The sequence below is a fragment of the Mirounga leonina genome, unplaced genomic scaffold (assembly GCF_011800145.1).
Source record: "Mirounga leonina isolate KUSES-001 unplaced genomic scaffold, KU_Mleo_1.0 Mir_154, whole genome shotgun sequence".
Classification (NCBI taxonomy): Eukaryota; Metazoa; Chordata; class Mammalia; order Carnivora; family Phocidae; genus Mirounga; species Mirounga leonina.
The window spans coordinates 64,403,469-64,420,871 of NW_023270389.1; the positions used below are offsets into that span (position 1 = coordinate 64,403,469).

General features: G+C 38.1%; 1 protein-coding gene across 2 annotated transcripts in view; it reads right to left on the minus strand.

Moving 5' to 3' along the window:
* SMYD3 (SET and MYND domain containing 3) overlaps positions 1–17,403 on the minus strand; it is a 708,476-nt gene that overhangs the window by 504,485 nt on the left and 186,588 nt on the right. For both annotated transcript variants that reach the window (XM_035010985.1, XM_035010984.1), the window contains exons 4-5: positions 17,127–17,184; positions 15,180–15,316 (exon numbers count right to left, since the gene is read on the minus strand). In XM_035010985.1, coding sequence (XP_034866876.1) covers positions 15,180–15,316; positions 17,127–17,184 — 195 coding nt within the window. The remainder of the gene's footprint in view (positions 1–15,179; positions 15,317–17,126; positions 17,185–17,403) is intronic.

Genomic DNA, 17,403 nt, shown 5'->3' on the forward strand with positions numbered 1-17,403 from the left:
TGGTTTTTAGATGGAGGAAGAGGGCACAAGCGAGAGGGGCTGATGGAAAGGAGAGTCTCAAGCAGACTCCATGCTGAGCGCGGAGCCTGAGGTGGTCTCGAGCTCACAACCCTGAGATCACGACCTCAACCGAAATCAAGAGTGGGACGTTTAACCAACTACACCACCCAGGTGCCCCAAAATCAGATTATTAATTAAAACTTGAAATAGGGCCCACAACTGCCAAGCCTGGTCAAATGTAGTTCCAAATGCTTTTCTTTTACTCAAGTTATTTGTCCAAAAGTGGTATTTCTGAAATACCTGCCTATCCCATTAATATCAGGTATAAATTTTAAGGTCACATAACTACTCCTCAGAGAAAAAGAAGTGCCCAAAAAGGTCGAAGAGGATTTTCTTCTATATTGCACATATATTCTACTATATTATAAAATATTCTAATCTGTAAATGCAAATATTTATAGAATCATTAAAAAAGCCACCTCTAATAATGGCTTGAAAATGAGACAGATCCAGGCTAAAGGCTCTTGAATAATTAATGTTTTAATATTCAGTACTTCAAGGTTATGGAACCAGATTTCACAAAGTAGCTTAACTCCATGCAAATTCCGTTCCAATCACCTTTACTGTCACCTAGAGTTCTGGCAGCTTCAGCTCAGAAACATTTGATATGAAAAACCCACCCTCCTCCCACACACCCTACCAGCACTTATTTAGATTTAAATATATGAGGGAGAGAGGTGTGTAAGACAGGATGTACCACCTGTATGAAAATAGCAGAAATCCTAATTAAATAACTCAGAGCTTTGCCTATAGCACTACTTTAGTATTAGTGATAGAAATCTTATCAAATATTCTCATTTCACTCACCATGGATTTCACTCCTAGGGCATAGAATAGTTCATGATTAGAGCTCTAACACAGAACTAACATAACGCAGAATGCAGTATGGTGGAATAAGGGGAAAATCTGAGATTAAGAGAGCCAGGTTAAAGCTCTGGCTTTTTTTGTTTTTAAAACAGTGTGACCTTAAGCATTCCTCATCCGCAAAAGGAATAAAAACAATAATGACTCAGAGGGCTGTCTGTAAGAGCTATAATGTGATTATAGTTGTTAAGCTACACTGTAGAGTTAAAAAAATAAATTAAATAAAATAAAATGAAATGAAATGAAATCAGGGTAGTGGAGCACCGGGCAACTCATGATAGATCCTTCAGTTGTCTCTTGATCTACCGATGTAAGACAAAGACCAGGATCTAATATTCATTGGCTTCTTGGTTGAGTATGGGACAGAAGATGAAGAACAAATCCACATACTGTCAAGTATATGATACAGCAGTTCTGTTTATAACTGAGTTACTGAAGGGTACCTAGCTGGTATGGAAAGCCATAATCACTTAAACATAGACTCCCTGAGACTGAAACTCATCATTATACAGATAATCGAATCTATTCTAGTTTCAAACGCTGACACAAGTAATCCTACAGTGTAACTTATTCATACTTTTCTGGCCTTATACAGATAACCTTCAATATAAGGAATGGAGGGTGAAAGGGGGAAAACTGGTAGATATTTATCAAAGGGCACATACTTCCAGCTATAAGATGAGTAAGTAATGGAAATCTATTGGACAGCACGGTGTTTATAGCCAATAACACTATATTATATATTTGAAAATTGAGTTCTTATGTGTTTTCACCATAAAAAAACAAATGGTAACTATGTGATATAATGAAGGTGTTAGCTAATCTGAAATCATTTTGCAATATATGTGTAGAAAATCAACATTCTGGGGGCGCCTGGGTGGCTCAGTTGTTAAGCGTCTGCCTTCGGCTCGGGTCATGATCCCGGGGTCCTGGAATCGAGCCCCGCATCGGGCTCCCTGCTCAGCGGGAAGCCTGCTTCTCCCTCTCCCACTCCCTCTGCTTGTGTTCCCTCTCTCGCTGTGTCTCTCTGTCAAATAAATAAAATCTTTAAAAAAAAAAAAAAGAAAATCAACACTCTGTATACCTTACATGTACATAATGCTATATGTAAATTACATACCAATAAAGCTGAAAAAATATATATATAAGGAAGAGATATTGCTGAAAAGTTGTTTGTACTGCTAAATTGTTTGTTGTATCACATTTTTACTTCAACTTAGAAGCTAGTTCTTGAGTACTGGGCATCAACTAACAGAAAGAACATTTGACTGAGCTCAAAGGACCTACATTTTGGAGCTCAAAGGACCTAAACTTTAGCATTCTTCCATCACCAGGTGACTACCTGACCTTCTCTGAGCCACAACTGATGTATTGTGGCAAGAGGAGCAGAGAGGCCATGGACCTGGATACTTCCTGTGATCTTGTCAATCCTAAAATTGTCAGCTTCTGTGTTGAAGGAGGGTACTGGGTACATGATTCTGTTCTCACTAAGTATAAGCAATGAAGACATATAACCAATAAAAATAGAGAATATTCACAGTTGCCAAGTGGTTGGCAGAGCAAATGCCAGTGACCACTGATTTTACAACAGGAACAGATTAATCCTAGTCAGGTGGATTTCATCAAAGATTTGCACTGAAACTTTGGGAAAAAGAAGGACCTGGATATAAAGGATAGGGGAAGATATACTAGCCTCCTTCCATGATTACCATGAATACCACAAACTCAAAGAGCACCAGCCCTACCTTATACTCATGGAGATAATTCAACCTGACATGACATGCTGATCCTGAATGAAACCCTTCCAAAGACAGGTAGCTCCAAGCTGTGTCAAGGCAGCCTGATACATGGTTGGACCACTCGAATATTAAAGCTCTTCCAGATACTGAGTCATAATCAACTTGCCTAATAGGACAAGACTTTCCTTCCATCCCTCATTATTTCATAAATGAACACTTAGCTGAATATGTCTCTTTAAACATCTAACACTAGGTACTGAAAATAAAAATTTTAATGAAAATTGATCCTTGACAGAGACTAGTGAGGTTTTGTTCTCTCTTGATAAGGACATATTTGTTAATCTGGCTTTGAGAAGCCATCCCCAAATTCTCTTTTTTTTTTTTTTAAAGATTTTATTTATTTATTTGACAGAGAAAGACACAGCGAGAGAGGGAACACAAACGGGGAGTGGGAGAGGGAGAAGCAGACTCCCCGCCGAGCAGGGAGCCCGATGCGGGACTCGATCCAGGGACTCCAGGATCATGACCTGAGCCGAAGGCAGTCGCTTAACCAACTGAGCCACCCAGGCGCCCCCCAAATTCTCTTATATTTGTAATACCGAGTCACTTATTTTCCATATCAAATAGCAATGTCTAATTTCTGCCATTAAAATCTCATCCTGTTTCTGCTGGTTATAAAATGTAATAGAGCAGTTTATCATAATTTTTATTATTATTCAAAGTATACCCCTAAAACGTATTTTTTTTTCTCCCACGAGAGGTCCTTCTCATTCCTAATAGAAATAGTCAAACCACAATATGTAAGGTCTGAGCACGATATCCATAATTTTAAAAAAGATATCAAGAATCAAACAAAAACTTTCTGAACTTGAGATACATGGTCAACATTATTTCTACCAGAAAATTGTATCTTTACATTTCATTTCAAGGCAAAATAACAAAATATAACACCAGCAGTTAAAAAACAAAAAACTAAGAATGAAAGTGTAAGTACTTAAGACATTAATAAAGTACACGCTTTTTTCTCTTTAACAATTTTATCTATTCCTAACCTTTAGTGCAATAGTACATCTATCCCACTGTATTACTGAAATGAACCACTTTTAACTTACTAAGTTAAATCTCCTTGGAATAAAAAATAAACTCAAAAATCAACTACTGTACACTACTGTGCTACGAACATGATTGGCAACTGTAGAGCTAATGGCTTGTTGGAAGGTAACAGATAAAATATTTTCTATCCTTTTTCTTTTTAAAGACTTATTTATTTGAGAGAGAGAGAGAGACAGCACAAGCAGGAGGGGCAAAGGGAAAGGGAGAGAGAATCTCAAGCAGACTCCATACCCAGCACAGAGCCTGATGCAGGACTCAATCCTATGACCCTGAGATCAGACCCAAACCGAAACCAAGAGTCAATCACTTAACCAACTGCAGCACCCAGGTGCCCCTATCTTTTGTTTTTTAATTCTCAGAGAATTTTCTGGTAGCATATATTCTGCTTCCTTCTGAGTGCAAAAATTTCTCTGGCTTACAAAGAATAATTCAAGAGATGGCAAACAATGGTCCATGGCCCAAGTCTGGCCCTCCACCTGTTTCTGAACAGCCCGCAAGCTTAGAGTGTTTGCCTACATTTTTAAATGTTTGTGGTGGGGGGAATAAAAAGAATATTGGGGTACAAGTGAAAAGTATATGAAAATCAAAGTTCAGTGTCCATAAACAAAGTTTTATTAGAACGCGGCCCCCCTGTTCACTTACATGTGTCCCAGGGAGGCTTTCCGGTGCCAACACTGGAGTTAAAAAGTTGCACTCTCAGCAGACACTACAAATTGCCAAGATACAGTAAAAATTCACTTTTGCCTCTTGGCCTACGAAGCCATACTGACCATCCGGGCTTTTAAGGAAAAGGTATGCTGAACTCTGTAATAAGTAACATGATGATTCATCATTTCCTAAAGAACTGAAGATAATGGCAGCCCCTCTGATCCTGACCTATCAACGAACTTACTGAACTTCTTGGATTTTACCACGCTAAAGTCTTATATGCTTGTAGTAATGTATTATTTTTCAGACATATTTAACAAAATACACTCCATAAAACAAAAAACTGGACAGTTTTCATGCAGTCCTTCATTTAGTCATCAATTAAATACCTACTGCATACCATGAAGATGGCTAGGGATTCAAAATGAAATGTAATTCCTGGTGCTAAAAAAGTCACAGTTGAGGAGCACCTGGGTGGCTCAGTCGGTTAAGTGTCTGCCTTCGGCTCAGGTCATGATCCCAGGGTCCTGGGATCAAGCCCCATGTTGGGCTTCCGGCTCAGCGGGGAGTCTGCTTCTCCTTTTCCCTCTGCTCCTTCCCCTTCCCCTGCTTGTGTTCTCTCTCTCTCTCTTAATCTCTGTCAAATAAATAAATAAAAACTTTAAGAAAATTTTAAAAATTAAAAATAAACTAAAAAATCACACTCGGGTAGGCAGACTCAGCACTCCAGTTCTTGCCACTGAAGGAAAGGCCAAAGCAAGGAAAGCAACATCTGCCATTTCACCATGACATATTGTCACTTAAAAAATATTGCCTCTGTTAATGGCAGGTTGTACACTTAAACAGAGAAGGCAACAAGGCTTGGCAAACACGTTTATCCATCAATAGTTTTAATTACAGCATTAGCCTTTCATAAGCAATTAACCTTGACCAACAGAGATATGAATAAAAATGCTGATTAAGAATTTACTAATTATCCTTCCCAACTTCAGAAGTTCGCTAGCATCTGGTCTTTATAATAAATATACACCAACTCATCATAGGTTATTTACACTTAAATGAAGACTAACTGAATGGCTAAAAATGAAGAACATGAAACACACATTAAAAACACAATGACTTGTTTTGTTATGAAAGCCCAAGTGTCCTACAAATGTCACTTTACTTGGAAGAATGTTTTTGAGAATAATAGTCTCTTGAACCTACACAGAGATTCAATTTATTGTAATAAAAAGAAAACCATATAAATCATAAGTGCATCAGCATTTCATAATGTGAATGCCAGGATCTGCATGCAGTTAAGCATCTTGGCTGTTTGCTTGTTCTCCTTAAAACCAGAGGAGAGGTAACATCCTGACAAGCAAGTCTTCTAGCAGCTGTGCTGAGCAGACACAAGAGAAGTCTTATCTAGCAGCTACCTCCAAACCAACAGATACAAGCACCCCGGTGATCAGAGGTTAGCAATCCTGGTGTGTCTGCTCGCTTTGAGTAGTAAATATTTAATGGCATATTTTTCCTTAATGGAACCCAGGCACATCTGATCAGTCTCTGGGATCATTTAGTAATGCAGTCAAAGTTATCATACTGACATTTCACATCAACTTTGTGATTAGATAATTCATCACTTTATTAATTCAAAAGATTGCTTTCTTTACTACTTTATAACATGCTACAGTGGGGAAACCCAACTGAGCTGATCAACAAAAAGGCTCTAAAACTTGGTCCTACTTGAACTTGAAACCCTCAAGTGGCAAACATACACACTCCTGACCTTTGAAACTAACAGAAGTAATATTCTGCCCACAAATTAGCCTACCACCAACACTGAAGTAATAAAGGCACCACTAAATCTAGAATAAGAGGGCTAACAAAATTTTAAATTAAAAACTGAATATATCAAGAACAAGTTTGTTCCTACTTTCTACTGAGGCACGATGCTCTTCAGTGAATAAAAAGGACCAAAAAATGATTATTTAGTAATTTTTCCTTCTTGCTGATTTTACACACTTTACTAAAATTATGAGGTTATGGCAGAATATAACATAGATTTGTAACACTCTCAGCACACAGCAGCCAAATATAAGTATGCAGACTCGGATATACTAATATCATTAGTATTTTCTTGTGTCTTGTTTCTAACATATCTCAATCAAAAGTATTAAATTACTATTTCTTTTCCTATTATGAATTAGCAAGATTCTTGTGTGAACACATTTTCCACTGCTTCTCCAATAAAAAAGAACTCTCTCCCAGTAAAAAGCAATTTGATCAGGATAAAAATGAATGGAAATTTTAAGTACCATAGTACAAAAAAACCCTTCCCATTTTCAAGTCTGTACAAGCACAGTGTATACTGCAAAACCAGCTGCAACTAATAACATTAAAATTTAGAGTTTAGAAAGGCAGGCTCTGGAGGTCACATATGTGCCCTAAAGAATAAAAATAACATGCTACCAGAATTATTTTGTTTGAAAGGAAAAGGGAGAGAACATCTTCTCAAACAGATGTGGACTTTCTAATCAAATTCTGTAGCAGTTGTACAATATTACAGAGTTAAAAAGTACTTTGCAGAGTGCTCTGGAAACACAATGACACGTTTTGTGGTCAGGAAAGCAACTTCAATTATAGTTGCTTCCAATTTAATGTCTGTTTTTGAGACATTTTATGCAACTAGTTCATTTTCTATTTTATTGCACTGATCCTATCACATCTCTAATCGGTTTACCAAATGCATTTTTAGAAAAGAAAGCTTTAAGTCCAGAAAAAATAATTAAGTATATGTTTCTCGAACTCTGCATAATAATCTCTAAAAAATCTATTCTTTTCATAGGAAATAAACTCAAACCCAGGTCTACTGACATTAAGTTGGCATTAATAACCATTATAAATAACACTCAATATACATTTTGAGGGACAGAATACAGAAATACTACACATTCCATGCCATTTCAGTGAATTATAACATGATAATTAATGAATCTTCTAAATTCATTTCATCCTTCGAAAATGCATGCGTGAGAAACACTTCATTCATCATGGGAAGCTTACCTCTGTATGTCCTTTGTGACATCTCAAGGAACTACTTTGTTGTTAATGAATGCAGGAAACAGTAAAAGATTCCCATTCACAAGAGCTATAGGTAATTCTCAGCATTTCAAGAGACACCAGCACTGGGCACAGCTGTGAGCCCCCCTCTGGGACTCTGGTTTACACTGAGTCGCAGACTGCTCCTGACACAGGGAGACATAAAACACTGAAACTTTAGACCCAAATAAAAATTAAGCTGGGAGGTGGGGCCAGCAGTAGTTGAAATTAGTAATATGTGTTACACTAAGTACTTCTGACTTAATCCTCACTTTCATCTCTGAAGTAGATACGATGATGATGATGATTCCCATTAACAGATGAGGAAATCAAGACCAAGGGAATTTCATTTTCTAGTCTCAGAAAACAACTTAACCATCATACTATTCAGCACGCCATTTAAATTTGCCTTTCTCAGGGTGCATGGGTGGCTCAGTCTGTTAAGGGTCTGCCTTGGGCTCAGGTCATAATCTCAGAGTCCCGGGATTGAGCCTGCATCGGGCTCCCTGCTCAGTGGGGAACCTGCTTCTCCCCTTCTCTGTGTGTGTGCATGCACTCTCTCTCTCTCTCAGATAAATACTCTTAAAAAATAAAAAAGAATGAATTTGTCCTTCTTTAATTGTTATTCTCTTGCCCTTTAAAGTTTATTAATAGTATGAACATTTTTCTGTATTTGTGGCAAATATTTAGAACTCAATCAGTAGACTGAACCATAGTAGCTGTCACACTAAGATAAATCCATTTTGAAACCTAACCCAAAATCTCGTTTGTAGATAGAAGTGGAAGAAAAGAAGTGTGGGGTGGGAAGGAGAAGGGGCTCGTAGAAATGAAGATGTGAATCTTCTCTAAAAAATCTGACAAAGAGCCAGCAGATGTGAATCTGGACTCCATCTCTCATGACCATAGAAATAATCGCACGTCTCCTTGCTTCTCACTAACAAGTATTTCCAACGCACCCCACACCTTGGCCACCGCCATTACTCTCAGCAGCACCCACGGCCTTCCTCACACTCAGAGCTTCATTTCCACCCAGCCACACCCTCCATCCACCCGTCCCCACCAGGTAACACACAATCTAAGCTTAAACCCAGCAAACTGCTTTGAAAATAAAGCTCCAGCAAATCACTGCAGCCTCTCCATCCATCCGTTACACCATCACTCTGCAGCCCCTTCTACAGAGATTCTATAGGTTCTATTACCCTCACAAATTTTCTATTACCACCTAATGCAAGCAAACATTTTAAGCATCAAGCTTTTATTCAAATTCTTACTGTAGTCACTAAATATAATGGAAACATGCATTCCACAGTAATAACTACCTTTTTGGATCCCAGAAGAGGTCCGTATGTTCTCAGCTTGGGAAGGCAGAGGAGTCAGCACCCCTCACTCCCACCAGCATTTGCAGACCATTTGTCTGTGACTGTTTCCCTATACCAAACTCTCTTCTGAAATTCATGCCATTAATTTTACTTTCCGGGGCGCCTGGGTGGCTCAGTTGGTTAAGTGACTGCCTTCGGCTCAGGTCATGATCCTGGAGGCCGGCGATCGAGTCCCGCATCGGGCTCCCTGATCGGCAGGGAGTCTGCTTCTCCCTCTGACCCTCCCCCCTCTCATGTTCTCTCTCTGTCTCATTCTCTCTCTCAAATAAATAAATTTTTAAAAAAAAAATCTTTAAAAAAAAAAATTTTACTTTCCATGTGAAGTCTTCCTGGATACCCTCCCCTAGAAAAATTTCCCCTTCGTATGTCTCATGCTATTTATTTATTTATTCATTTATTTTTTTGGAGAGAGAGAGAAAGAAGGTGGGGAGAGGAACAGGGAGAGAGAGAATCTTAAGCAGGCTCCATGCCAAAAGTGGAGCCCAAAGTGGGGCTCAATCTCACAACCCTGAGATCATAACCTGAGATGAAATCAGGATGCAGACAAATAACTGACTAGAGCCACCCTGGCGTCCCTCACGCTATTTAATTTTTTTACAGTTACGCAAAAAATTCCTAAGTGGACAGAATATATTTATAAAGCAAACCCCTACAATCTAAACCCCAATTGGCCATTTCTATTCACGGGCCTGTTTGTTTATGTGGGAGTGGGGCAGGGACATCCACTATCACCACTGCTATTCAACACAGTACTAGAAGTCCTAGCCTCAGCAATCAGACAACAAAAAGAAATAAAAGGCATCTGAATAGGCAAACAAGTGGTGAAACACTCACTATTTGCAGATGATATGATTCTTTATGTGCAAAACCCCAAAGACTCCACCCCAAAAATGCTAGAAGTCATACAGGAATTCAGTAAAGTGGCAGGATATAAAAACAATGCACAGAAATCAGTTGCATTTCTATACACCAACAACAAGACAGAAGAAAGAGAAATTAAGGAGTCGATCCCATTTACAATTGCACCCAAAACCAAACCATAAGATACCTAGGAATAAATCTAACCAAAGAGGCAAAGGATCTATACTCAGAAAACTATAGAATACTCATGAAAGAAATTCAGGAAGACACAATGAAATGGAAAAACGTTCCATGCTCATGGATTGGAAGAAAAAATATTGTGAAGATGTCAATGCTACCTAGAGCAATCTATACATTTAATGCAATCCCCATCAAAATACCATCCACTATTTTTCAAAGAAATGGTACAAATAATCGTAAAATTTGTATGGAACCAGAAAAGACCCCGAATAACCAGAAGAATGTTGAAAAAGAAAAGCAAAGCTGGTGGCATCACAATTCTGGACTTGAAGCTCTATTACAAAGCTGCAATCATCAAGACAGTATGGTACTGGCATAAAAACAGACATGTAGATCAATGGAACAGAACAGAAAGCCCAGAAATGGACGCGCAACTCTATGGTCAACTAATCTTCGACAAAGCAGGAAAGAATGTGCAATGGAAAAAAGACAGTCTCTTCAACAAATGGTGTTGGGAAAATTGGACAGTCACATGCAGAAGAATGAAACTGGACCATTTCCTTACACCACACACAAAAATAGACTCAAAATGGATGAAAGACCTCAATGTCAGACAGAAATCCATCAAAATCCTTGAGGAGAACACAGGCAGCATCCTCTTCGACCTCAGCTGCAGCAACTTCTTCCTAGACACATCGCCAAAGGCAAAGGGCAAGGGCAAAAATGAACTACTGAGACTTCATCAAGATAAAAAGCTTTTGCACAGCAAAGGAAACAGTCAACAAAACCAAAAGACAACGGACAGAATGGGAGAAGGTATTTGCAAATGACGTATCAGATAAAGGGCTAGTATCCAAAATCTATAAAGAACTGATCAAACTCAACACCCAAAGAACAAATAATCCAATCAAGAAATGGGCAAAAGACAAGAACAGACATTTCTGCAAAGAAGACACCCAAATGGCCAACAGACACATGAAAAACTGTTCAACATCACTCAGCATCAGGGAAATCCAAATCAAAACTTCAATGAGATAACACCTCACACCAGTCAGAATGGCTAAAATTAACAAGTCAGGAAACGACAGATGTTGGCGAGGATGCGGAGAAAGCGGAACCCTCCTACACTGTTGGTGGGAATGCAAGCTGGTGCAGCCACTCTGGAAAACAGTATGGAGGTTTCTCAAAAAGTTGAAAATGGAGCTACCATACGATCCAGCAATTGCCCTACTGGGTATTTATCCCAAAGATACAAACGTAGTGATCCGAAGGGGCATGTGTACCCCAGTGTTTATAGCAGCAATGTTCACAATAGCCAAACTATGGAAAGAGCCTAGATGTCCATCAACAGATGAATGGATAAAGAAGATGTGGTATATATATACACAATGGAATATTATGCAGCCATCAAAAAATATATATATAATCTTGCCATTTGCAACGACGTGGATGGAACTGGAGGGTATTATGCTAAGCGAAATAAGTCGATCAGAGAAAGACAAGTATCCTATGATCTCACTGATATGAGGACTTCTTAATCTCAGGAAACAAACTAAGGGTTGCTGGAGTGGTGGGGGATGGGAGGGACGGGGTGGCTGGGTGATAGACATTGGGGAGGGTATGTGCTACAGTGAGCGCTGTGAATTGTATAAGACTGTTGAATCACAGACCTGTACCTCTGAAACAAATAATACATTATATGTTAAAAAAAAAAGAAGATGGTAGGAAGGGAAAAATGAAGGGGGGGAAATAGGAAGGGGAGACGAACCATGAGAGACTATGGACTCTGAGAAACAAACTGAGGGTTTTAGAGGGGAGGGGGGTGGGGGGTGGATTAGCCTGGTGATGGGTATTAAGGAGGGCACATACTGAATGGAGCACTGGGTGTTATACGCAAACAATGAATCGTGGAACACTACATCAAAAACTAATGATGTAATGAATGGTGACTAACATAACATAATAAAATAAAATTTAAAAAAAATCACACACACACAAAAAAAGAAGATGTGGTTTGTATCTACAATGGAATATTACTCAGCTATAAAAAAGAATGAAATCTTGCCATTTGCAATGACATGGATGGAGCTAGAGTATAATGTTAAGTGAAATACGTCAGTCAGAGAAAGACAAATACCATATGATTTCATTTATATGTGGAGTTTAAGAAACAAAACAAATGAGCAAAGGGAAAAGGGAGGAAGAGAGAGAGAGAAATCAAGAAACAGACTCTCAGCTATAGAGAACACACAGATAGTTCGGAGGGGGGGAGTAGGTGAAATGGGTAATGGGGATTAAGGAGTGCACCTGTCATAATATTCACCAGATGATGTATGGAAGTGTTGAATCACTATATTGTACAACTAAAACTAATACCACACTGTATGTTAACTTAAAAAAAAAAGATGAAGACGAAAAAGAAAAAAGACAAAAAGCCTAGCGAGAATGAATCATGACCTCATCCTCCACTGAGCCCTTTTGATTCCAGGCAAGTTCAAGTTTAACATATATAACATATCCCGAAGTAAGACTTTTGACTTGCTAAGGTTTTTGCCTTGGTAGATAATTTTCTGATTTATAATTAGCCACGTTTCTATAATCTGAATCAAGAATGCTTTGCACATGGTAGGCCTGCCAAAAAAAATTAAAAAGGTCTGCTTAATTTAATAAGTGAATTCACTAACTTCTCAGGTAGCCAAGAGGCTTCATTATAAAAGACTAATTGTAAGGAATGTTTGGAAATCTGAATTTTAAATAAAGCGCATTTGTCTGAAATCTAAGTATCAAAAATATCAGATGTAAAACAAGTTTGAAAATTATTGAAACCAGGTGACAGAGACATGAGGATTCATTGTACTAATTTCTCTACTTTCACAAATGTTTGGAAAGGTCCATAATCAAAAAGTAAAAAAATTAGGATATAAACAAATATAGAAAAGGTCTCAGAATTCCTTCTGCCTTAAGTGACCATGAGATGAGCTAAGATATAAGGTTAGCATGTCTAAAACCTGCATAAAATCAGAATGAATATAAATGAAGGGGACCAAAAGCAAAACATAAAACAGGATTTTCTTTATTGGGACCAGGCAAAGCCAGCCTTCGTCAAAGCATAAACTGGAAAGTTGGTGCATGAGGTTGAGAAAGGCAGGGCAGCCTGGAACTATGCCTGACAGTCTGTATATCTGTGGGCTGTGGGCAGTACACACTGTGGGGTCCATTCCTCTCTGGTTAATTCTATGCCACTGAGACAGGGAGAGAGGCATAGGAATAAAATCCTCTGCCCAAGGTTCTCCAACCACTGCCAATGCATTTGTCATGACCTGCACCATCACCTTGCAATGTTAGCAGCTCATCCCTGAGGTATACATGACACCAATTAGTTTAATATTAGACTATTCTATTTTTTTAAGATTTTACTTATTTACTTGACAGAGAAAGAGACAGAGAGAGAGAGAGGCGGGCAGAGGGAGAGGGAGAAGCAGACTCCCTGCTAAGCAGGGAGCCCGACTCAGGGCTCGATCCCAGGATCCCGGGATCATGACCTGAGCCGAAGGCAGACACTTAACTGAAGGCCGACACCTAACCGACAGAGCCACCCAGGCACCCCTAGACTATTCTATTTAAAAAAAAAAAAAGATGACAAAGAAGAAGAAGGTGGGGAGAAAAAGAGGAGGAGGAGGAAAGTGATCTCTTTTAAGGACATATGTATAAGCAGAAAACTAACAGCAATTTATAAAATCTTAATAAAACTTTTACAAGGAAGTATAGGAGCGATAGGTTAATGTTGCTTTAACCTACATTATAAGGAAAAAATCACAGCTCTGAGTCCACTTTCCCCCCAAAATCTCAGAGATGTCTGTCTTCTACTTTCGTGACAATAGGAAATACGACTATATGGGGAGAAGGGAGAACATATTACTAAAACTTTCTCTACTTATTCACAATGACAGAACTTTTCCCTACACAGCATGGAAAGAATTTCACTGTGAGATATATGAAATTAAAATTTTTAAAAAAATAAGAGAAATAAGAGAGCAATTCACACGTTATATTGAGCAATAGAAAGTATTTTTAAATATTTCCCATAAATACTAGTAGCACCAGTAATTACCACTTGAGCAATTTCTAAAACAGAAACAACTGTCACGAACAGCCACGGACTTAACACTAGGAATGAAGGTACAGTCAACACAAGGCGTATTTTCATCTTTCAGGAGGTATCACTCTGTAGAGCGCCTAACATCAAAAGCACCTGTGTGTATTGTACACACGATACTCCTAAAGGCTATGATTTTCAGAAGGATGTGAAATAAACACATGAGACACTTCTCATATGTATTATAAGTAAACACTGTATTTTGAAATCAGTTTTAAACTGTAGACAAACCAGAATGTAATGCTAAGGTGATATTACCAGAAAATCATAAAAACATACTCTGAAGTATAAAAATACATTTGAGAAAAACAAGAATAGCAATCACACAAATCACTTTTGAATTCTTAGAAAATGGGTAAATTACAAAACACACTTTAAAAATATTCATGGGATTAATATGTTAGTAGATGTGCACTTATGAATTGTCACACCAGTGGCAAAATCACCATCAAATGTAAAATTTTACTTGTTATTAAAATATGGTCAATATTTAAGCAAACCAAAATATGCAATATGGGAAAGCAAGGACAGCAAACACAGAGCAGCAGTGGGGATATTATCTGATCCTTTTTCCTTATCCCAGGGCAGATAGCAAGGATCAGCCAGTGCATGCTTTCTCCCTGGGCCCAAACAAACCATCAGAATCATTTCCAAACAGAGCATGTCAGGTAGCGACTACCAAGAGACCACACACAAAAATATGAAATTAAAAGACCAAAATTCAAAGACCAAAATCCGTCACTGAAACAACATCACAAACCTGAATGCAATGACAACCTTAAAAATCCATTAGTAAGAAACAAGGGAATAGGGTGTTTTCTCTGGAGAAAAGCAAGCATACTCTTGAGAGTATGAGAGAGCACTTTGCGTGCTGACAATGAACATACGCAGGCCAGGAATAAGAGTACTGATAAAACAGAAAAAGTAGTAATACCCTTTTCAATATAAGCAATACATTCTCTCATTCTCTACTCAGTAAGGTAGGGGAATGATTTAAGGCACAAAGGGTCCTAAATTTTCATGGATCAACAACAAAATAAGAAGTAAAGAGTTGATTTACGGCATTAACAAAGATATCAAATACTTAACACTTACTTTTGCGAAAGCTTCAAAAATGTCAAAGGAAGGTGGCAGCTGAGAAGCATCCTGGATTTCTTCTCTCATGAAATGTTGAAATGTCATTACGAGTTGCCTGAGGCCCTCTTTCTTATCTTCAGTCATTTTGTTAATATCTTTTTTAAAGAGAGAATAAATAGCACAATCACACAGTAAATTTTTAATGGACAATTTTCAGGTGTTCAATACTAGCTGTTAAACCAGATTTATCCTCTCTAGATTTCATTCTGACAGAGAGCAAATACGTTCCTTTTTTATTTTTTCGCAACTACATATTACAATACATACATTATCAATTAAATTGCACCAAACTTCATCTACAATGTAAAAGCAAATACCTATCCAAACAAAATAAATACATGTACAGATGAAAAACACTACAACCCAAATCAGGAAAGATGTGTGTTACAGGTCCCCCACATCACCCTGGACATCACAAGTGCATCAAGTCAAGTGAATTTAAGCAGATCTTCCCATGAAACAATTTTCAACCAGGTCATGACCAACTGATAAACAGTATATCTCAAAGGAAAAAACAAAACCAAAAACAAAAGAAAACAAAAAGTAAAAAGCTCAGCTAGAGTCCAACTGGTGAAATGTGTCACATAAAAAGTCCATTGAGAAGAAAACAGGGACCAACCCAAGAAATCTCGACTTCAAGTTATTTCCAGACTGAATAAACAAGATGCGGTGCTGCTAAAACCCAAACAGAAGGAGAAGGTTCCAGAGCGTAGTTGTCAAAAAATCACTCCATTGAAAACTCAATTTAATTTTTACCACAAAAGGTGTTAAGGCTAAGAGTGTACAATTAATAATGTTTGAGAACATTTCACTTAAGACAGCATGGATGACACCACTACTGAATAGGGCTACAATTAATAGTAAGACCCACAGCAAGAGACGTTAATTACTTAGCAGTAATATAACACAAAAAATGACTAATTAGTTCTCTATTAAAACTGAAAAGATGTATCAAGTTGAACTACAGCATAATTCTGGGGCTCATGTCAGCTCTACATATTCTTTTTAAATTACTTGTTCAACAGAATTAACCCAATGATTTCTTAAATAATAATTTATTATCATTGGCACTTAGGATCCCATAACCATAAATCTGTACTAGATCATTTTCGTATTTGTCTCCACCCAGAAATATTAAACTCTGTAGCAAAGTTTACTCTATGAGCTCTGGCTACTTTGGGGTTGAAGTCATGGACAACCTCACTGAAGGGGATCTGTCCCAGTATGAAAGGAACATAAACCCTACATTGACTGAACACTCAGATTGGAGGGCCTGTCAGTATTCCCAAATATCCTGGCCATCACCACAGGAGTAGAAAAGAAGAACAATGCACAATGCTGTCAGACAGCCCAAATCACCTATACCATCTACTTTTCCTCTAATCTAAAGGACCATGGGGCGCCTGGGTGGCTCAGTCGTTAAGTGTCTGCCTTTGCTTAAAGTCATGATCCCAGGGTCCTGGGATCATGCCCCATGTCAGGCTCCCTGCTCAGCGGGAAGCCTGCTTCTTCCTCTGCCACTCCCCCTGCTTGTGTTCCCTCTCTCGCTGTGTCTCTCTCTGTCATATAATAAAATCTTTAAAAAATAAAATAAAAAAATAAAAATAAATAAAGGACCAGTGACCCCAAATGTTCCCTGGAACCCCCTTGTTCACATCACTGTTCCCTGGCATCAAAAAGAAACAAAGATCAGGTTCTAGTACTTTACAAACTCCCAAAAGGCCAAGACTACCCTAGAATAAATTAAATAAGCTAATGTGTCAAGCATATATAAAAACATGAAAAGGTTTGTTAGATTTGCCTCACATAATAAGGAGACAGAAAAACAATGTTAAAAAGAAAGCAATGCACAAGGTCAGCAAATAAATGATAGGATTCTTTTGGTGCTGATAGACAATCACTTACTTGACTCCAGATCATAAAATGAGTAAAGTTTCTCCGATTCAGACGGTGTTTCTTCCATCTATGAGGCAAAGGGGGAAAACACCAAAAACAACTTCAAGTGCTCCAATATATCAATGAATAAATTTGAATCTCTTTAGATATTGAAATGAAACTCTATTTAATGAGACAATGCTGCATATATTCCTCCTCTTCATCACTTTCTGAGAGTTGAATTATTCAATCAGTAACAATTTTAAAATAAAATCTGTTATGACTTACCCCATCAATTTGATTTCCA